The 22,813-nt window shown below is 38.0% G+C and overlaps 2 protein-coding genes across 2 annotated transcripts in view; both read left to right on the plus strand.

The window, feature by feature from the left end:
* The window catches only part of arhgef1a (Rho guanine nucleotide exchange factor (GEF) 1a), a 37,840-nt gene extending 35,638 nt beyond the window's left edge, over window positions 1–2,202 (plus strand). Inside the window, exons 21-23 of the mRNA XM_053333755.1 lie at window positions 137–448; window positions 636–813; window positions 2,048–2,202. Coding sequence (XP_053189730.1) covers window positions 137–448; window positions 636–813; window positions 2,048–2,082 — 525 coding nt within the window. The 3' untranslated portion in view covers window positions 2,083–2,202. The remainder of the gene's footprint in view (window positions 1–136; window positions 449–635; window positions 814–2,047) is intronic.
* A 9,993-nt stretch (window positions 2,203–12,195) lies between these two features.
* Window positions 12,196–22,146, plus strand: tpm3 (tropomyosin 3). The gene is made up of 10 exons (XM_053334163.1): window positions 12,196–12,309; window positions 14,308–14,433; window positions 16,739–16,872; window positions 17,400–17,517; window positions 17,614–17,684; window positions 17,814–17,889; window positions 18,864–18,926; window positions 19,099–19,168; window positions 20,083–20,161; window positions 22,143–22,146. Exons 1-10 carry the CDS (start codon window positions 12,196–12,198, stop codon window positions 22,144–22,146), a joined length of 855 nt encoding a protein of 284 aa, XP_053190138.1.
* The last annotated feature ends 667 nt before the right edge of the window (window positions 22,147–22,813 follow it).

A 22,813-nucleotide genomic window follows, 5' to 3' on the forward strand; every position in this document is an offset into this window, starting at 1 on the left:
AGCAAATAACTGAAGATTAAGGCAAAAAGATGACTGACTCCAACTTGACAGTGATCAGAACTATTCAGGAAAAGCAGTAAATGAACATAATGAACAACATGAAGAGTGAAGCTGGATTCTCCATCATCTCCTGCAGGGTGCTGTCATCAAACAAGACTCCATCTTGGAGCTGCTGCTGCAGCCACAGGACTCTTCAGCAGCAGCTACACGCCCCCTCTGGAGGGACGGTGGGAATCGGGACACCAGCGTGGGCTCAACCATTTCAGAGTTAGCTCTTTTGCAAAGACAACACAGCCTGCTGCAGGATGAGCTGCTGAGGCTGCGGGATGCCGAGAGTCGCTTCAAGGATAGCGAGAAGGCCCGGGCCAAGCTGGAGAAGCAGGTCCGACACATGAAGGTCGGCGGCGGGGCTTCATCTGCCTCCCAGCAGCCAGGAGAGCAGGATCAAGTAAGGATAATGCACTGTAATGATATAAAGTTACAAAGCTTGAGTAACAGATTTTTAAAAATCATCTAAATCAAATGGTGAAGGCTGAGTCATCAGCAGGTCTACAGTATATTATATGGTACCCCATGTGTGAATGTTCATGTGTATCCTCCGTCTCTTCTCTTCTGTTCTTACTGTATTTCTGCAGTCGGGAACAGAAGTCTCACCCGGAGCCGACGGCCCCTGGAGCAGCAAAGAGCCTGTCAACCAAACCGATGGCCTCCAAGACAGCAGTGATTTGGAAGTAGACATGGTTTCAGATGATGATGATGATGGTGATGATGGCGACGATGATGATGATGGGACAGCATCTGAAGGCTCCAAAGGTCAGATAACAGATATAACACACACTGATTGTGAGTATCACATGTATCATTTTGGTTTAAAACTGTACCTGAGTGATTTGTTCCTCTGCAGTTAAATGGAGAACATACTGGAGGAAAACACATGTTCTTTGTCCTTCCAAATCTCTCTTCTCCTTTTTTTTCTTTTTTCTTTTGCTTCAATTAACTTCTCTAATCTCAGTACATGTCACCATTCAGTAAAGAGATTGGGGGATTTGGTGGTGCTTGGTGAAGCTTCAGTCACTGAGCAACTGAACATAGCTGATAATATTGTTTTTGCTGACCTCCAGTGGCCTAACATCTCATCATGCTGCCAGGATTCAGATAATGGCACAAATAGTCACAAATAAAAGTATAAGACATATAAAAAAAAGTCTGGATAAAACATGACAGGTGCTGTATTAATCTGTTATCTAATAGCTAACATGGTGAGGTACATTTCCATCTTCTTTTATCAACACAAATACTGTTTTTATTTACAATTTAATCCCATTGCCACAAAAATCATTCTGACTGAACTTCCTGCAGATGTGTCACATTAAAATAAGAATGACAACAGGAGTAGCATTGAATTATATCACTGAGAGGCTTTTAATGTGAAACATCAGTACAGGATCAGTTTCACTGACAGCAACTTAGTACTACCATTAGTACTACTATTACTAGTATTATTACTACTACTATTACTACTGCTATTACTACCACTACCACTAGTACTACTACTAGTACTACTACTACTACTACTACTATTACTACTGCTATTACTACCACTACCACTAGTACTACTACTAGTACTAGTGGTAGTGGTAGTAATAGTACACTTTTTTTACTACTACTACTACTATTACTACTACTACCACTACTACTAGTACAACTAGAAGTAGTCTTACCACCACCCTCTCTACTACTACTACTAATAATAATAATAATGATTATGATAATAACACTACTACTAATAATAATAGTACATTTTATTTGTAACCCACTTTATATTTGAAAATAAATCTCAAAAGACTAGAAAACACAAGCTTTGTAAGTGTTTGTTTCACTTTGTAATGTTGTTATGCACTTCCTGTCCATAACTTACTCATTTATTGGTGCTAGAAGACACTTTGACAACACTTTGAAGAGCAAACTAAAGAAACAGCACAGCACTGAATTGAATACTAGTCTCTTGTAGTTCTAGGACTGATTTTAGTTTTGTTCTCTTTTTCAGATCTTCAAGATATTCCAGAGGAGTCATGTTTTTAACTGGGACACACATTCATTGACTCCAACAATAAGCCACTATACCAGAAAGCACAACAATGCGCATGTCTCTCTTTTTCTGCAAGTCTTAATATTATTTAGCTGCTTTGCTTTTGAGTACATGGCTGGTGACACATGGCTGTTTGTTTGTTTTGTTTGGATTTCTATGATTTACTTCTGTCAATGGACCAAAGGGATGTGGAAGGAAAACTGATGGACATTTCAAATACTGCTACTGTTTTTAAGTATCCCACACAAAAATGAAGGAATTTATTAGTGTTAGATGTATTGAAAAATATCACCAATAATGATAATACAAATTGCACTATACTGGTTGCTTTTAATCACTTTTGACAGTGTCTAGTTATTTGCTGTAAAATGAGTTGTTGGACACTTTCAGTTGAAATTGTGCTGCTCTTTTGTGAAACGTGTGTATTTATCAATGGCAGATTTTAACAACTAAAAAAATGAGGAGCCATACAAACAAAACCACATCACGAGAGGAAAAGAAGAAGCATGTGTTTCTATTCAGGAAAAGATCAGATAAGCAGCACAATCAGCAGCAATCCAACACAACTGCCATGCAATAAATCCTGCTTTTTACAATGCTTATAGTACATGTTATAATCCAACTAATATGTCAAAAATGCAGTATTATTCTCATCACTTTCATCCAGAAGAATATACTTTTTATATGAAGTGATAACTATCTGTGAAGGTTTTGCCCTAACTTCATAAACGGCAACTGTTGAAAATGTTTACAGGTGCACTAACAACTAGTATGAGTGTTTTAGTAGACCATGGTGAATTATGGGATATGATTGACTCTGAATAATGCTTTAACCCTCACATACTGTTCATATTTGACTCGGCCTGAGAATCCCCTCATAAACAGATGTGTTTAGAAAGCATCAATAGTGGATCTGACTGATCAATAAATGTGATTAAACCTTGATTCATGTTTCAGAGAGCAGAGAGAGTGTATGTTTTAGCTCCTATCACACAATATCATGTCCTATTTGACCTAAGACATGAAAATATAACATAGCAATAATGATGGAAATGTATTTAATGTAAAGTGAAAATGAACTGTGGGGTTTATTGTATAACCATTAGAGCCATCAGTCGTCACTGCTACATCATAAAAAGAATGATTCAAACTATGAACTATTCATTTAACATAAACACATGTCAATAGATACAGAGATCATTTGACTCAGAACACACTCAATGGACACAAATGTGTTGCATCTATACAAAAGTATATTTAAAATATTTTCATTTTTGTGCATTCTGGGCCACTTTAGGAAAAGTCATTTGAGGTGTATTCACAGCTGTCAAATGACCCAAACAGTATGTAAAGGTTAAAGTAGCATTAGCAGTGATATGTATGTGAGTGTGCAGGTTACATGGTATAATTCTAATATGGGTCACACTTGCCTGCTGCCTGTCCACACATTAACACAAACATATGTGTTAAGTATGGGTGTTGGGACCCAAAATCACACTGCTTCCTGTTTTGTTCCTGACAGAATATTCATCCATGCAGCCACTAGAGGTCATGTTTGGTGTGTGAAATGACAGATACTTGTTTTTCTTCTGAGGTCAACCTGCTCCCTTACAGCTCAAATACATCAAGCACAGACATGATGCTACACCTGCTACACTGCCTACGTCAGCTTCACTGCACACATAGTTTGTTGCCAAGAGACAATCAGTTGGTGCAGGGTTTAGAAGCGTAGGCTATATTATTAACTGCTACTGAATGAATTAATAGATAGTTTCTACATCTTCATTTTAAACACACCCATCTTGTTAATCTTGTACCATCACATCACATAGCAGGATTAAAACAACACAGACAATAAATTAATGAACAAAAGCAAAATTGACAACAAAAAAAAACTAAAAACGTGTTGAAATAGACCAAATAAAATAAACACTAGGGATAAAGCTAAAGCTAAAACATTACTATAATTAATATTTAAACGCCAGATTGTGACTCACCATGTCCATGCTTGGTGTATTTAAGCCATATGAGCCAAATTGCAGGTGTTAAAAATCCACATTCATCTCTTGAAGGAGGAATGCTGTTCTATGCTCACCTTAAAGGATAGGTTTGGGATTTTTCAAGTCTGTCTTAATATGATAATGATGTGCCATTATAAATGTAGAAATGGGTCTTGGTCGATGTGACAATTCCTACTCTCCACACTGACCCTGAAGGTATTCTCTCAGGACAGGACTACCCTGAATTAAATGAGGGCCAGAATCCACAGATCTAATCATTCTGTGTAAATATGCCTTCCAGCTTTCAGCTGATACCAGTATGGTGCCTCAGCAACCTCAGTGAGCTAGATCAAGTCATATCTTCTAAAGCTACAGTCTGTTTAGTGTGAAATTTCCTCTTCTCATGAGAGTTCCAGGGAAGAAATACATTCAAATGCAATGTTGCAGTTCTTTGGAACAAAATTCTGTATTTCTGAAGTAACACTGTTGAAGAAATTATTATCAAATAGTCTATCAGAAATGTGTTAAGCTTGGTTGTCTTGCATGTTTTTAAATCTGTTTTACCTGAATTCCAGATCTGGCAACTTACCCTTTTCCCTTTATGAACAACTGCAATACAAATAAGCTTTTAGCTTTATTGTGTTTTTATCCTGAACAACTCTCTGTGTCTCTCTATAAATATCTATCTATCTATGACTACATACTCAATGTAGATTTGCATATTCTGTAATACTAATTTTCACAATTATATTAAACTGCTCTGCCTGTTCATCAACTTTTCTGAAATGAATGTATTTCTTCTTTTTTTTCTAAAATATTTGACTAAAGCTGTTATCAGATTAGTAAACTCTGTCATGGCAGATTGTGTTGATAGCCACCATAATTATGAGATTGTATAAGATACTGTAAGCAGAATGAGGTATTAATAATATTCAGCAGATTCTGTATTTGTCAGTCTAAGGAGTAACCTGAAACAAAGATTGTACTTGCTTTTGCAAATATTTTTGTCATCCATGTGAATTGTATTACATTAAAAAACTGTAATACAAAATGTATTCTTGCCATTCTTGACTCAGGAGGATCTAAGTATTGAGAGTAACAACCTGAACCTCAGCAGCACAAGTGAATTCAATCAGTTTTAAAGTTATGGATGTCGAAACAATGCAACAAAATAATAGAAATAAAGGATTTAGCCCTTTAAACTGGGAGAAATTGGCCTTATTTGTGTCAAAGCCGGATTATGATTTGTTTAATTCAGGTGAAGTTCTGATCTGTCACAGTGCTTGTACAGTACCAGTACTATCACATATGTTTCAGCAGTTGTGTGCTGTAGATTCTGTAGATGGGATCAGGATTCCCACAATCCAGGGAGTGCTGGATTTTCTTCACTGGATCTCCACATTGGTTCTCACTCAAACATGCTCCATAGTACCTGCTCTGTTTTCTTATGTTTTATCTTCTGTACAACATCACACTAGAGCAGAACGACACCAAACTAAGATTAGCCATGCAGTATTTTTTAAACTCTACTGTTTAATTTCTAAATTTTCAAATGCATATTAAAACATTCAATTCTAACAATAATATCCATCCATCCATCCATCCATCCATTATCTGCTGCTTATCCAGGGCCGGGTTGTGGTGGCATCAGGCTGAGCAGACCAGACCTCCTTCTCCCGAGCAACACTCCCAAGGCGTTCCCAGGCCATGAGAGATATGTAATCCCTCCAGCGTGTTCTGGACATCCCTGGAACACCTTAGGGACAATGTGAAGGAGCAGCAGCTGACCTTATCTCTAAGGCTGAGCCCAGACACTGTCCAGAGGAAACTCATTTCGGCTGCTTGTATCAACAATCTCATTCTTTCAGTCACTACCAAAAGCTTGTGACCATAGGTGAGGGTTGGGACATAGTTTGACTGGTAAATTGGGAGCTTTACCTAACAACAATTAACAACTTATATCATAGGGCTAAACAATACATATAAATGCGTAAACAGAAGACAGCGACTAAATATTGTGAAATGTAATCACTACTGAATTCTTGATATTACAAATTTAAACAGCACTGAGTTTACAGCAGTCTTTTACTTTCAAGGTTTAAGGTAGAATTTAATGACTTTCCATATATAATATTCAGTCAGTCTATAAAGAGAAAAGAAGTGCATTCAGTGGTGAAAGTGTAGCGCAAACCATCAAGGATCAGCCAGGACTGAAAGGACTTTATTCAAGGTCTGGATATTGTAAAAATCGAACAGGTTGCTCAGGTTTCTTCCTGTGACTGTTGCTGCACACTTTAACAATACCCTCAATCCTGTTTCTGAGGCTAAAGCACTCATACCAGCTGACAAGTGAGAAAGTGAGCACTGACTCAATAAAAGAAGTATTATCCACATTAAAACCTGAAGCTCACCATAAAGATCCATATGCTTTCTTACACACAGCATCTATTGGGGTTCAATGGTCAGCTTGTCAACAATAAAAGTGTCAAGATACTTCTACTGTTTCACAACCTCACCATCCTGATCATCAATGGGGATGTTAGGGGAGATGACTGTAGGATTCTTCTTAGTATATATTATAGTCTTTGGTTTTGATGATACATTGATGTTCAGGAAGGAGGACCTGCACTAGTCTGTAAACTCTGTCACCACAGGTCCATGGTCAGGATCATCATCACTGATAAGAGACACAATAACAGAGTCATCAGCAAACCTAATGATATGATGCTTTGCATATTGGCTCTGACATGCATTTGTGTATAAATCCAGTGGATAATAAAAGAACATCTGATAAAAAACCACTGACCTTCACTTGATGTGACCTAACAGTTAAATAATCCATATCAGACCAGGAGCCTTTCTTGCTATAATATAAGGCTGGATACAGTTAAAAGCAGAAGAAAAAATAATAAAACGTAATCACACTATATTTAATAAAGTGCCAATGGCATCATGACCATAAGCAAATTGGATCAAAATCTGCTTGAACTATATACAGAAGTGCATCCTTCACAATTTCCTTCATAACAAGAAGGATAAGAACCACAGGCCTGTAATGAGCTTCAAGACCAAGAAGCAGCAGGTCATTAGTACACTACGTACATCAGTGTGCAGTTTCAGGTTACATTAGAAAAAGTGCTGTTCACAAATAGCATTTCCAGTATGTAGTATTTCATCGATCCATCAATCACAATCAGGGCTGCAAACACCTGTTTTCGAGCTCTCGTGCTCTCCTGCTGCCCACAAGTCAAATCATGGTAAACTATAAGTTGCTGGATGAAACAGGTATAAAGGTTATATAGAATTTACTTTTAAAATGTATTCCCCTACAGATTACTGATTACATGTCATAAAATGTAATCTGTAATGTATTGCTTTGCATTACTCAAGTAACGTAATGTAATACTTTTGGATTACTTTTAGCTTACTTCAAAATGGTCTAGTTGAACGTGTTTATCTGGGACACTGATTTTAGTTAACACTTGCTTTAGAAAATGATCTTAGAGAAAAAGTTATGCAAATACACAAAACACAAATGTGGTACGTTTTGTCCTGCAACTGATACTATTTAAAGAAAAATGGCATCAACATTCTTCAATTTCTTTTACCTTTATTAATTTCCACAGCTCAGAAATAAGGGAAATTAAAATTACATTTTTTATTCTTAAATATTGATGAGCAGAAAGCTCATGCCCTCTAGAAAGTAGTGCAGTTGGCTATATTGGTCACAATAGCACAGTTCAACCACTAGATGGAAACAAAAACCGTGTGTTTGCATTGAGGACGATGAGGCAGGATATCTACAATTCATCCCCCATGCCATGTAAATAAATGGAAACTAGCTTGAATCAACTCAAAATGATCCAGAGACATTGGAGTAGCTGTTACTAGGAATATTAAGTGACCAGAACCAGACCAGACCAAAGGTATGACATAACTTGTAGTTGTACATTTATAATGGGAAGTTTGTTTGAATTTTTCTTTGACGGTTTATTCCGCGAGTCACAGTGTCATATGACTATATTCATGCTTGTTTAACTGCCGTGAGATGTTTTCCATTTATGGGGGGCGCTGTTGCCCCTACCGGCAGGTTTAAGAGGTTAATAGTTGCCGGGTTAATTTCTTTGTTGTTTTGTCCCCACTCTTTAATACAGTCTATGGTCAGTCCCCACTCCCCACCCAATGGTTATAGCTAGCTAACGCTAATTAGCCAACTTAACTCAACATGCTTCTCTGCTGCTCTCGGGCACGTAGCTGCTGCATTAAATTGGAACGGGTTCTGTGTATGTTTATAAAGTGTAAGCCTGTGGGGAAAACGCAAGAAGTTTGTTGTAGTTTGATTGAGCATGTTTGTTTGTTGTTTACAGCTGCACTGATTCTAAATTCTATGATTGAAAACTGAGCTACAAGCAATTGACCTTGTCCCTGAAGCTCACCGTCTCTCAACTTATATTGCATCTCTACATCATGACATCACCCTCAGATCGCTCTGGAAAAAAACATGTTTGCACTGGTCTAAAGAATCTGTGAAGTGCTCACATTCTTACTGCACCTTCTGTTTTTTATATATATCGGAAATGTCATACAAATGTGTCATGATGAAACCAGGGAGAACACTCAATTGTGAATATGTAAAAGTGGCACACTATTCTTCTGTCGATCCTGTCCATCAGTCTCTTGAGGAACAATAGGTGCTGGTTCATGATCTTCATCATTGACACAGTATGAGCAGGCTGCTTCAGGCTGCAGAAACCCGTCTGGATCTAGATGGAGGTGTGTTTCCTGTACCATCCTGAAATCCATCTTCATCTCCTTGGTCCTGCAGACATTGAGATGGAGGTTGTTCTCCAGACACCATGATGATGTCAGGGCTCTCACTTCCTCTGTAGGCTGACCTTTTACTCCCACTGGTTAAGCCAGTGATAGTGGTTTCATCAGCAAATTAATGGCGGTGTTGGAGCAGTGTGTTGCCACACAGTCACACCCCTGAGGGACTCCAGTCTTACCTCATACGTCACCATTATGAGACTTGGTGCAGGAGCTAATATACTAGATAGACTTTGCCTATTATGAGTAGGCAGGTGGAGAATTTCACTGAACTGACTTTTCAGGTTTAAGCAGACAGAAATAAGCTAATTTTGAGCTGAATAAGTAGTTTTTACACACAATATGTGTATTGTTAAAATCATCTGTATTAACATCATATGCCAACATAAACCCATATAATCATGTGTAGTGTTAAAAAACAATTAAGTGTGTTTATCTTTACTTCTAGACTGGAGCCCTGTTACCATATACAGTATATACTATATATATACAGGATTTATATATATATGACACCATCAGGCCACACTAGTCAGTCAATATGAGCGCCCTCATACCCCACAATAGAAAAAGTGTCACTGTCCAACACAGCAACCAACAGAGGGGAAACTGATATCCATCCTCTCATCTGATTGTTGGTTTCATATCTAAACAAAAGCATTGTATTAGCTTTTATTCAAGAATGTCATGAGTTCAGGTAGTCATAGTAACACAATCTGCAGTAATAGATTTCTTTCTTTTTTGTCAGGTTCATTCCTGCCTGTGTGTTTGTGTATAAAGCTGCAGACACAGCCTCTTATTCTAATCCTCGAGACAATGTCAGCCAAAAGATGTTTATTAATAACCCAACCGGGGCCTAGTGAGGGGAATAACTGACATAGTCACTCCCCCCTAGCCCCTAAATGTGATTCTCGTTGCCCCGTACCCTATCCCAGGAGAAATCCAATTATAGGCATCACAGACCAGGTGATGGAGTAGAGTTACAGGACAGACATTCTTTCCCAGTGTCGGTTTGTATTGTGTTTATTCTACCTCACATCCTCTCACCCCATTACCAAGACACTTCATTTAAATGAATTAATGACTTACTTGAATCATTGTAAAAGCGTAAAGTAGCATCCTGGCAGTTATTACAAACAATGCTCTTAAGTGAAGATGTATGGTTTCAGTTATGAATGTAACAATTTTTTACATTTAAAGACAATAGCAACATTTAGTGAACAGAACCATTCCATGCACTCTATACCACTCCTGAAACAACATTGGGGAAGTCTTTCATATCATCAGCCATCAGACTGTAGAACAGCACAACTCCCACTAACTCCCACTAATAAGACTGATGCTGTCCTTACTGTTTAATCTCAGGAACATTGCAAACGTGTTTATAGTATCAGGAATCTATGTATATTATAGATTATTTAAGACACTGTTTATTGTATATAGTATATTATTTATTTTATTATTTATTTATATTTGTATTATTTTTTTTATCACGCCATTACAATGCTACTGTTGTGTAAATGTTGAATTTCAATATTGTCAATCAATAAAGTTTACTTTACCTTAAAATTGTACACATGTTCATTGAATAAAGGTGTTTTTGTTACTTAACTGTACACATGGTAGAATATGAGTACAGCTGCACTGGTTAATATTCTTATTTAACCAATTGATCAAATGTGTATGTGTAATATGCCTCTACACTTTCTCTCAGCTCTAAGGAGGTTTTAAGTGTCTTTTAACTCATTGTTTGGTATTGTTTGTTTCAGTCTGCTCTCATCAACCTGGTTTCCAGCAGCAGCAGCAGGCAGCTGTTTTTTAGTAAAAAAAGCTCTAATAGACCCACTGTATAATCCCTACCCAGCACCAAACAGCAGACAGACATAGCTAGAGACCAGAGGGATATCTGTCTCAGGAGTTGGTGGATAAATATATTGGAGATCAGAAATGAGAGCTAAAAGCAGAGTTGTTAGTAAATATACATTCACCAAGTTGCCAGAAACATGATTCCAAATGAGATAATGTTGCTGTGTGTGTGTTGATGAGTAATCAGGTAGATGTTCAGTCCTGAGCTGTCACCACTTCCTGTATAACAAACACTCAACAGTTCACTCAGTAGTGGGCAGCGAGTTCAGATTTCAGACACTCGGTAATCATCATCATCTGCGTCATCACTGGCAGGTGTCGAGTCGCACAATGGTAATTTATGCATCTATAAAATAGGCCCATTGAATCATGGGAATGTTAATAGAAAGTTATGTACAACATGTGATGGACACTCCTGTTTTGTACAGTATTTACACTTTGAATTCCTTTTTTAATTATTAATTTGTTAGCAAAAAAGTGTAAAGTGTAATTTCTAGTGTAATTTTTTAACAATAATCTCTGCTCTAAAATCTCATAATCTAACAATCATAATCACCATTTATCCCACCCTGCCCTGCTGTTGTTACAGTCATGTCTGAACTAGCATTCATCCGTTAAGCTGCTGCTAACTTTAGGCCACAAAGCTTTCAGACTGGTGGGAAACTGTGTTTAATCGAGGCCACTTAAACTGATATATTATCTTTCACTGTAAACCCAAATAGTGTCAAACATATCTAAAATGATCACTGTGCTATTCTCACATAGTAGTAGCAAGAGCTATTATTTAACTGCATGACCCTGAGACGATTGAAGATAGCACATCAACTGAACTACTCAGGCAATTAAAGCAACAACTGACAGGTTCTTTTATTCCTATGACTAACATGGTCTGTAATTTGAGCAGTGTGTCAGACAGAAAAAGACACTAGAGTTTTCCTTTGTAGTGTCTTCAATTAGCATTGATGCTCCTATCAACCTTCCTTTAATTCATATTAGATTAGATAAAACTGTGTTGATCCCACACCAGGAAATTAAAATGATGTTTCTAGTCTTCTTGATGTTGTTCTTCATTTTAGAACCAACAGCACAAGCAAAAGGCTAGACTTACAATAAACCAAATGATTCTGATGTAGTGTAGTTCTGAAGATGTCGTTCTACAAATGAAAACACAGCAGAGACTATCAGTGACTGTGGTGGTGAGAGGAGAGTGCAGAAGTGTGGGGTAGGTTGGGGGGCTTAGAAGTGGGAGTGTCACCTCGTCTGTCATATAAATGGTCTCCCTCTGTCTTTGTCAGAGTTTGGTGTCTCCACCAGTTTGTCAGGCTCACGGGTCCTCTGTCCTGCTCCCATCTGTCTTCCCTTCTCTCTTTTGCTTTCTGTGCTTGTAGGCGAAAGCCCCACTAAACCTCAGCCAAAATGGAGGCCATCAAAAAGAAGATGCTCATGCTGAAGTTGGACAAGGAGAATGCGTTGGACCAGGCTGAACAAGCTGAAGCAGACAAGAAAGCAGCAGAGGACAGAAGCAAGCAGGTGGGTTTTGAAGACTGGATTAAATCATATGTCAAGAGACCAGAAGAATCAAAGTGATACTTAGAAACAGTCTTCAAACAGGTGTGAGACAGGTGATTCAATATAAGTAGGAAACAGATTTATAGTCAAATACCTGTCACAGGGTGTCCAGGCTTTTTCTGAAACAATCTCATCAAGCTTCATTTTGGTTACAGTATTCATTTCTGATGTGGTCTGAAACGTTGCAATTTGAGGTAGTCTGTAGCTATGGTGTCAATGGATGTTGCTGTATCTCTGGATTGTATCTTCAAATCATTTCACAGTATATGTTTGAATGGTGGCAATCTGATCAGTCTGACGAGCCTAAAAGAGAGGTACTAATAACATGAACTGAACTTGAACTTGAACTTGAAACTGATTAAATGAAAATTGATGACCTAACCTGAACCCAACCAGAGCTCAAAGCTTTACGCAACAAAATGGCATCAATGCGACATGAAACCTGATACTTTGCTAGGTTCAGGTCAGGTAGCGAAACTCTACTGTCATAGATGAATCAGGTTGGAACCCAACAACCTCTTATACAGAGTTATAAATGAACGACCAAAACAAGTTAAAAACAGATAGAAATCAGAATTCCTGTCCAAGCTTTGTTTCTACTAGCCTCTGTTGTAGATGCAAGTAGTGTATGACAGAGGACTGCTTTGACTAATCCTTACACAAATCTGAAACATGGTGTGTTTCTGCCTATATTCTGCATGTAATGAGTACTGGTTTGAACACCTAATAATTTTCGTCAGAGATACAACAATAAACAAAAGCAATATCATGAGTGCTGAGTAGCTTAGCACGACATTGTGACTTGTTTATACATAAAAAAACAATAAGTGCAGATATTTTAAAACTGATCATACAATTGTTTGTTGCAGCCATAAATCATTGGAGCCATTAAATGTTAATATTACTAAATAATGAGAAAATGATCATTCTTTTATTAACGTGCTACGGTACTATGGTACAGTTACTTTACTACTTCCATAATGAGAGGTCTTCATCTCATCTAAAATGAAAGCCAGACATGGCCCAATAAACCCAAGAATAATTAGACCCAATTCAAAAATGTGGTCAAACTGAAAAACGCCAAACAGAGAAAGAACACCACAGTCTTTCTCTTGTCATGACGATGATGATGATGATGTACCATGTGATCCCAGCTGATGGAGGCTAGTATCACATGGTAGCTTCAACACCAACACCTACCCAATTCGTGATACTAAGCATTCTCCTAGCATACCTTGATTTTGCCTGTTCTCCTCGCTCCACAACAGCAAGCTCTCACTCTACTTCAAATGTGGCATTTAAGAACAATTACAAAACTTCTTCCTTTAGCTCAGACAGCAATTTATATGAACTAGTTTTAAGTGTACAACGGCCTTATGTATTATCTTGCGATCATACCTGGGGCTGAGAGGGTCGATATTGCTGTTAGCCGTTGGATCTTTAGATGTTGCCTGTGGGAGTCGCCAAAATCCAAATTTTCAATTTGAATAATCTGTGCTAAATTGTTTTCATCAAGACGTTTGACGGTATCCTTGTGCGTTGTATCTCAAAATTCAATTAACACTAACTGGAATATACAGACAATATTCAGACGATATCATATTCCAGAGCATTACATTCATTGTTTTAAAAGAGGACACCACCGATTAAGCATTGCGCTCCTATAGCCCTGTTGGACTGTGCAGAATGTACAGTTTTTAAAACGATATCATCCATTACCCACAAAGCAACTCACCTCAATTCATCTGATTGTACAGATTCGCATGAGTTATGCTAGTAGCGGCTAATGTAGCCTGGAACTACTAGCCACAAACTGCTAAACCCCAGAGATGAGATCTGTTAACCTCACTTCTTTTATATATCGTAGCAACAGAGTTCCCCTTTAAACATGGAAGCACATTCTTTGATGGATACATTTTGAACGTCCTAACTCTGTGTTTTTATCTCCCACACCATCAGCATGAAGACGAAATTCTGCAGATGCAAAAGAAGCTGAAGGGGACAGAGGACGAGCTTGACAAATACTCTGAGGCCCTGAAGGATGCTCAGGAGAAGCTTGAGGTGGCCGACAAGAAGGCTGCTGATGTGAGTTACACACTACCAAAATTGCAACACACAATGTTTGTCATATATTCACAGTTTGTGGTATTATAGTGTATACGCCTGTAATACCAGACAATAAAAATACACTTCCTCTGTAACATAAGCCCAGATGTGTCTACTAAGAACGATAGATAGATAGATAGATAGATAGATAGATAGATAGATAGATAGATAGAACCATTGAGCCATATATGGACAGACAGATAGATAGATAGATAGATAGAGATAGGTGGTACAGGACTGTTCATGGATTTCAGGAGACTCAATAATTGGTTGTCTATTTTCTTTTATTGTTTTGACCCAACTAGGTAAAGGAAAACATAAGTGTCAGACACAGTAAACCTCTAAATATCACAGACTCTCTTCACTCTCACACTGGCATTCAGTCTGAGCCCCGTACTGACGATGTGATAAAAGTTGTGATGCTGCCAGTGTAAGCCAAGCCCGGCTGATTCCCTGCTTCTCCCCTGCATTCCATTCTCCTCATGCCCCGCATGGACTCCTCACAGCTGTCGAGGGGATTCAGAACCCTATTTTGGCTATGATATCAGCCGCTCAACCTTGACCGCTAGCTTAACAATGGTCCCAGTCCATTTTAGGTACATCATCCATTCCTCCTGGGTCACAGTATCGTGCGACCCTTTCAGCAAATCATCAAGAGAGAATAAATTAATGATTCTTTTTATTTGAATATGACTATGATACAGCAGTAAACTGTTGTCTCACATTGTTACATAGTAAAACAGTTACTGTTAAGTGTTAAAAAACATTTAACTTTGCACACTACATAGAAGCTATTACAGCACAAACAACACAAACAGTCAAATTCTATGATAATGGCTCATATGAACTGCCAATCGTTTTGATCAGAAACCATAAAGAAAAAGAAAATCATTTCAGCCTCTATTCTTCTGCCTCTCTTCATTCTCTAGCATTGAGTTCATCCACAGTCATTGCTCAAGAATTTATTTCAGTCTACATATAGACAGTACAGCTGTCAGCACAGGCTATTGTTCTGCCTACAAAGAATGTATAAAACTAAAGGCCAATAAAGTATAAGGGTGTGGACAGCAAGCTCCCATCTCCAGTGTATCACTTCCATTCATAGACAGAGCTGTTAAAGGTGATCTTCAATGTAAACCAAACTAGCAATGAGCTCAAACCTTCTTACAAGTGTTGTGTGTGTCTCCAATCCTGATATATCATGTTCCTCTCTGCTCTTTTGATGATAGCTTGGGTTGCACAGTAATGTCTGCTGTAAAGGAAATCCTCTCTGACAGAAATGAAAATGTGATCGCTGTGATTACTGTTTGGAGATGAGTCTAAACAAGCTACCAGCTACTAGAAAAGGAGGAACATGTCACCCGTAGCAACAGTGTGACTCCTTGGCATAATTTTAATAGTTTTTGGATGATAATGTAGCTTTAAAGAGCAGAGGAATAAGATATATCAGGCTTTTGATACACATGTAAGACTGAGCTCATTGTTTGTTTGGCTGTGCATTAGATTTGTTGAGAAAAAAATATAAAAAATTACCAGTTTTTTTTGCAGCTCTTGGCTCTTGTATGTAGTAAATATTTTACTTTACATGTTCAACCTTCTTGCAGTATAATTTTAAAGCTTAAAGCTTCTGTTTTCTCAGTCTGAAGTACCACAGAAGTTTGAAAGAATATTCTAGCTCATAAATAAGCAGTTTGTTAGTTGCATGTAGGAACTGTTAACTACTTTTTAATTCAGTTGCTGCTTTATTACTGAGAATAACATTGCTGTAGCCCATAATTACCCAACAGTTTCAAAAATACTCTTAAATACTAAATTCTTATCTCCTTATTCTCTAGCCACTGATCTTCCTCCCAAGCATACATGCATATAGATTCATAATATACAGTATAATATAATTACATTTTAATGAGCAGGCTATGGCCGGCACAGTGGAAGCACAGGCCTGTATATTTTATTTATTTATTTTATTTCTAAAAATGACTGAACATATAAGTTCTGTGTTGGACTAGAAACATATTTTATTGGTTAGTTATTGTTAATTAGCATAAAATTCACACATTCAAATTTCACTTCTGGTCAGTTTATTACAGTTTGAACACCATGCTACTGAGTAACATGGTTTTAATACCTCTCTTCATATGGGAGCAGTATTAGAGCCATAATCCTTGTATTTATTGTATTATCTACAGTAGATCATGTGAAACAGGTTTGTCCTGATGGCAGATCTGTGCAGCTGTATATGCAGACCATCAAATCACACCGTACCATGTTTATTTGTCCTCAGGCTGAGGCAGAAGTGGCTTCCCTGAACAGACGTATCCAGCTGGTGGAGGAGGAGTTGGACAGAGCTCAGGAGAGACTGGCTACAGCTCTGCAGAAGCTGGAGGAGGCTGAGAAGGCTGCTGATGAGAGCGAGAGGTCTCTTCTTTTCTCTGACTATGTGTTATCAATATCACTTCTTTGCCCAGGGCCAACCATGCTTTTTTGGTATGGTATGGTATTTTTATTTGGTATCAGTACAAGAGTAACTACTTGAAGTGGCACAGATGCACAAAACAGCTGCACTGCGTGTGTTTGACCAATTAGCAACGGCCATCCCTGCAAACTCCACCTTACATTGAGAGGATAAAACAAAATCCTAAAAAATAAAGAAGTAGAGTTCAGTACGTGGGAGTTGAGTTGAGTCAGTAGCATGTAATCAAATGTAGCAAAAAAACAACACAAGATTCACTTTTTAAACACAATAAGTAACACAGACAAGCAGAACTGATGGCTCCCACTCTACCAGATGTAATAGTTAGTTTATTTGGATCCCCATTAGCTGTTACCCAGGCAACAGCTACTCTTCCTGGGGTCCATGTTAAAATAAATACAACCAATTACAATTACAATATAACATAAATGCATACATAAATAGAGTCTCATTATATGTTTTGTGTGTGCAGAGGTATGAAAGTGATTGAGAACAGAGCTCAGAAGGATGAGGAGAAGATGGAGCTTCAGGAGATCCAGCTCAAGGAGGCCAAACACATTGCAGAGGAGGCCGACCGCAAGTATGAGGAGGTGAGTTTTCTCTTGGACCTGCAGTGAAAGAAGATTTGAAGACACGTACAATTTCCTAACTACTGACTATACTGTATGTACGCTGCTTTTGTCCAGGTGGCTCGTAAGCTGGTGATTGTGGAAGCAGAGCTGGAGCGTACAGAGGAGAGGGCAGAGCTGGCTGAGGCGTGAGTCTACATGGTTCCACTTTGTTGTCAGTGGTGATGTTGGGTTTGTTTTGCTAGACTTCTTCATGAAAGTTAATGCATCCCTCTGTCTCTTTCCTTCTTTACCCTGAAATCAAAACTAAACTAAAGTAAATGTGCTGAGCTGGAGGAGGAGCTGAAGAACGTCACCAACAACCTGAAGTCTCTGGAGGCCCAGGCTGAGAAGGTAGGGAAGGTTCCCCCCAATAACTATATTTGGTAACTTCAAAAATGCCTCTCTGTGAGGTTGTAGAACCATGTGGATTTTTATATAGAGACTTTTTGGAAAATGTTTTACCCTAGACCAGTGAGGAACCACATATGATAACTTCATTTACCTTGATTTGCAATGTAAATTAATTATTTAACTATTAATTAGTTTGGTTTTGTTTGCTTTCATACAACAATCACTTGGACATTCCAACCATTTATTCTTTACTCTCAGCTATTTCATCTACTAGTTTTTACACAGTTTGAATAGCAATGACACATCAATTCAATATGATAGCTGACTCAATATGTGGATGCTTTTTTTAATCAAGTCATGAAATAAAATTTTTTAAATTAGCTGTTGTACTCCACAGTCTCTCTATGTATCACCTGGCAACAGCAGAAGTAGCCCTGATTGGGAATCACTGGTCTATGGTGCTTGAATCAGCATTGATATGAGTGACAAATTAAAGGACAGGTTCACCTTTTCAAGTGTCTTAAAACAAAAGTCAGGTTCTCAAATGAACAATGTAATGATTCCTCCTGTTCATACTGACCATTAGAAGATCTCTTCATAATACACTTACAATGGAAGTGATGGAGGACTGAATTCACAGTCCTCCTCCTGAGTAAACATGGATTTAAAAGTTGATGTGAAGCTAATATGAAACTTCAGCAGACTGTCCCTCCATAACTCTTCCTATACTAAGGCTGCCATGTGCAGATATCATAGAATAAAATATGAGAATAAAAGTCATTTTTATGAATATAAAACTTAAATGCATATATTAAATATCATAATCCAAAGTTTTTCAGTATCGGCTGACAACACTGTGATCGTACTCTACATGTGAATGTAAATGTGTGTTTAATGCCATCTTTCTTTAAGAAGTTAACATGCAGTCATGTCTCACAGATCTGTGTCTGAATGAAAGTCATTTGTCTCCACAGTACTCTCAAAAGGAGGACAAGTATGAGGAGGAGATCAAGATCCTGACAGACAAGCTGAAAGAGGTGAGCAAGAAGAAACAATGACCTGTCAATACTGCCAACGTTCACTTACATGTTTTTGAGATTTAAATCCCTCCTACCACCTAAAAGATTTCATCAGGATGTGTTGAGACACACAGTGTCCCATACTTTATTTTAGTATATGAATGTGAAATGTTACCTGCTTTAATCTCAGGCTGAGACCAGAGCTGAGTTTGCTGAGAGGTCTGTGGCCAAGCTGGAGAAGACTATTGATGATCTGGAAGGTACAAACATTCATTCTACTGTTTTCTCTTTACTCTCTGAATTCCCTTTAAACATCATTTAAATACACGATGAGTGAATACTGTTCAGAGTACTGTCCTCAGTACTTTTAGATCAATTTACACAAGTTATTGTTCCAACTCAATAACATCAGATACTTGAATCATAAATTAAGTTATTAGTTTTTATATTTTACATTTTTACAAAATGTAAAGGTTATTGACTAAACTTGGTACATATAATGTCACACCAATGGGGTTAAGGGTTCAGTATCTTACCCAAGAACAGCAACATGTGGACTGGAGGAGCTGAGGATCAAACCATCGACCTTCTGATTGGTGGATGACCTGCTCAATCCCAGTATAAACTGAGCCATGATGATGATAATGATGATGATTATTATTATTTTTTATTGTTGCTGCTGTTATAATGTATAATTAAATAATATCAATTCATAGAAATATAATGCAAGTATTTTTTAGTTTATACCACTGAACTGGTTATACTGGTGGTGAATTTGATTACTGGAGAACACTGACAGACTGTTTATATTATTATTATTGTGATAACTAAATTCATCACTGATCAAGGAACTGTCTTTGTATCATTAATTAAAAAAACAGTGGTTGAACTTTAACATTAGAGATAGTCAGCTGTAGTTGTTTATGATAGAGATTAGATTATATCAACATATTTACTCATATAGCCATATAGTTTCACTCCAGTATCTCTGTTGTATTATATAACATGGACATATGAAAAGTTTTAACAAAGCATTAACATGTGCTTCCTTTTCCATATTACTAATTTCAGCCACTCTGTTATATTTTCTTCTCTTTTCCTTTGCTACACACCTTCCCTCATGTGTGTGTGTGTGTGTGTGTGTGTGTGTGTGTGTGTGTGTGTGGACACACAGATGAGCTTTATGCACAGAAACTCAAGTACAAAGCCATCAGTGAGGAACTGGACCACGCCCTCAATGACATGACATCTATGTACGTATGAAATCTGTATGCAACTGTAACAAGGCCGTGTAGTGAATTCAGACATTTTCTTCTAAACACATTAAATAGGTCATACATGTATTTCTAAAAAAGGTGTAAAAAGCATTTCAACCATTTAGATTTGAATTGTGGAGCTAGGCTTCACAAACTGTGTTTCAAGATTTCTGTGTTCAGGATTTAGTGGGAGGGTCTGAAAATCATAAACCCTCCCTGCTGCTGTAGAGGTATAAATACATTCAGCACACACTACTACTACTACAGTCTACAGTTAGCCAGTTAGCTGAGCTAGCCGCCGAGCTACGTAGCAGCCGAGTTAGCAGCAGAAAGCTCTCAGACGTAGCGTCCATGTTTCTGGTAGAGGTGGTGACTTTGATTGACAGGTGACACTTGGTAGGGGGCGGGGTTTCAGCGGACTCAGCGGGCACTGCCACAGTGTTTGGGAGCAGAGAAAGAGGCTGAGTTTTACACAACTTTGAAGCCTAATTTCATATATTTGGTGATTTTTTTAATCATTCAAATTTGGCAGGGTGGTTAACAACACACTTTTCTGTGGTATGTTAAACTCAGAACACATATATATTCTTACTTTACACGAACTTTAACAACATCTATAGAACTTCATTTTATTTTTTTTAAAAACAATCTTCCTACAGTAGGTCCTACTAAGATAAAACAGCATACAGCATGTTGTTCAGATGAATCATTATATCTCTGTACAGCAACAGCAACAATAACTTTAGGTATTAACAGCAGTAGTAGTTACTATGATCCCATGTGGGACAGTAATAATAACTTACGACTGAATGTGATGAACATGATCTTATATCCTTCTTCTTGTTCTTTGTTTTAATGATGCTGTTAACATCACGATTTTAATAAGAATACACATCACATTATGAAAATGTGTTGACACTTAAAGAGTAAGTTAACATGAGAATGAGTAGCAGTGTTTACGGCTCTGTCAGAGTCTGTTTCACCTCGGACTGGACGAGGTCACTATTAAGCTCTTCTGCACTTATCACCAGTGATACTGACACACACTGGATTACATGTGTACATCACTGAAGGAAGATGAGAAGTGACACAAGTGACCACATTATTATAAATAGTACATGGTGCAGGTCACTACTGTGGCACATCAGACACATCCTCCTCATCCTCCTCAGCAGCTTGGTGGGTTATATTACAGCGATACATGAGGGAATCTTGTTCTAAACAAACTGTAACTTTAGGAGATACTGACTCAGTTGAGCTCATTGAGACTGCTGAAGCATCACATGAGTGTCTGAACATGAACTTATTCTAGAACACAATGAAAACAAAGTCAAAGATAGAGGAGTCAGGAATGTATTCAAATGTATGGACATATGATATACAAGTTTAAACTGTTCACTGATGAATGAAGGGTATGTTGTGTCAGCTGATGGCACTCTGCCTCTGTCATCATCTCATAATAATAAGGAAGGATTACTGAAAGAAAGCATACACAGCTCTTTCTCTACCTGCCATGAACAAATGACATCCTGAGTCTCACAATACAATATCACTATGTTAACAATCACATAAAGGAGGATTACAATCTATCAGAGAGTATTCATCAAAGTCCTGACTACAACTTTACTGTCCCACCTCAGTTTACAAGTGAGGTGACATTACAGCCTGTTAACTTGTTGGATTACAGTGTTTCACATAAAGGTTTGAGACAGTGTCATGACTTCTACCCAGTAACTAAAACTATTATTAATAAATGCTGCTAAGCATTACTTAACATCTGGAGCCTATTTCACCAAATGTGCAGAATACAAACTGCACTTTGCAACAGATGATCATAGCTTTTGTGAAATGAGGACTGAGAAGTTCAGTTAGGACAAACTATAAATACATGATAAAACTTGTTGAAGGGTCTTCCACTCATAGCTGAAGTATTACAGTTCATGTTCATTAAATATATGTTGTGTTCTTGTGTTCTCAGCTGAACATCTGGAAGCTTCACCATCCTGTCCTGGTTGTGTGTTATCAAGACTGCTGAACATCGTCTCATCGGCTCAATCTTTCCTCAGCTTGCCCCCCCCCCCCCCCCCCCCCCGACCCCCCGCCCCTCTCTCTCTTCGTCTCCTCTTTACTCCGTCTCGTCAGTCTTTACTCTCCATTCCTCAGCTGTTGAACTGTTGAAATCTGCGTGTGCCTGTTCTACTTTGTTGTTGGCACTTTCTCAATTCATATCTGCTGAGCCTGCTCTGCAAGAAGCTGCCTCCTCAATCTGTCTCTAGTAAACTAAAAAGCCATTGTTCAGTGTATGTTTTGTGTTTAAAGGATGTCTGTTTTCACTCTTCATTGTTCTTCTGTATTCTATTCTGTACTGTTAAACACGGGAGGGAAGAAACTCTTGAGTTGATTCATCTGTGTCTGCAGTTCAGTTTTATTCTTTCCTTTTTACATTAGTGTACAAAAATGGCTGAATTTGCAGCAGCTTTTTAAATATTTGTATAAAATCAGAGAACTTGCAAACTGAAAGTACTGTTTAAAGAAATCTCCATGTGTAATAAAACTCCAACGATAGGAAGAATTCATTTAAGGATCATCCAGGATCTCAGGAACAACCCGTTCATGGAGTTCAGACAGCTTGAGCCCTGCATGAAAAAG

This window comes from Scomber japonicus, chromosome 15 (genome assembly GCF_027409825.1).
Source record: "Scomber japonicus isolate fScoJap1 chromosome 15, fScoJap1.pri, whole genome shotgun sequence".
Classification (NCBI taxonomy): domain Eukaryota; kingdom Metazoa; phylum Chordata; class Actinopteri; order Scombriformes; family Scombridae; genus Scomber; species Scomber japonicus.

Excerpts from the sequence above, each read along its gene's own strand:
- tpm3 (XM_053334163.1), top strand. The coding sequence starts at position 12,196 with ATGGAGGCCATCAAAAAGAAGATGCTCATGCTGAAGTTGGACAAGGAG. Across the intron at positions 14,434-16,738 it reads CCGACAAGAAGGCTGCTGAT|GCTGAGGCAGAAGTGGCTTC; the intron begins GTGAGTTACACA and ends ATTTGTCCTCAG. Across the intron at positions 16,873-17,399 it reads GCTGCTGATGAGAGCGAGAG|AGGTATGAAAGTGATTGAGA; the intron begins GTCTCTTCTTTT and ends TTGTGTGTGCAG.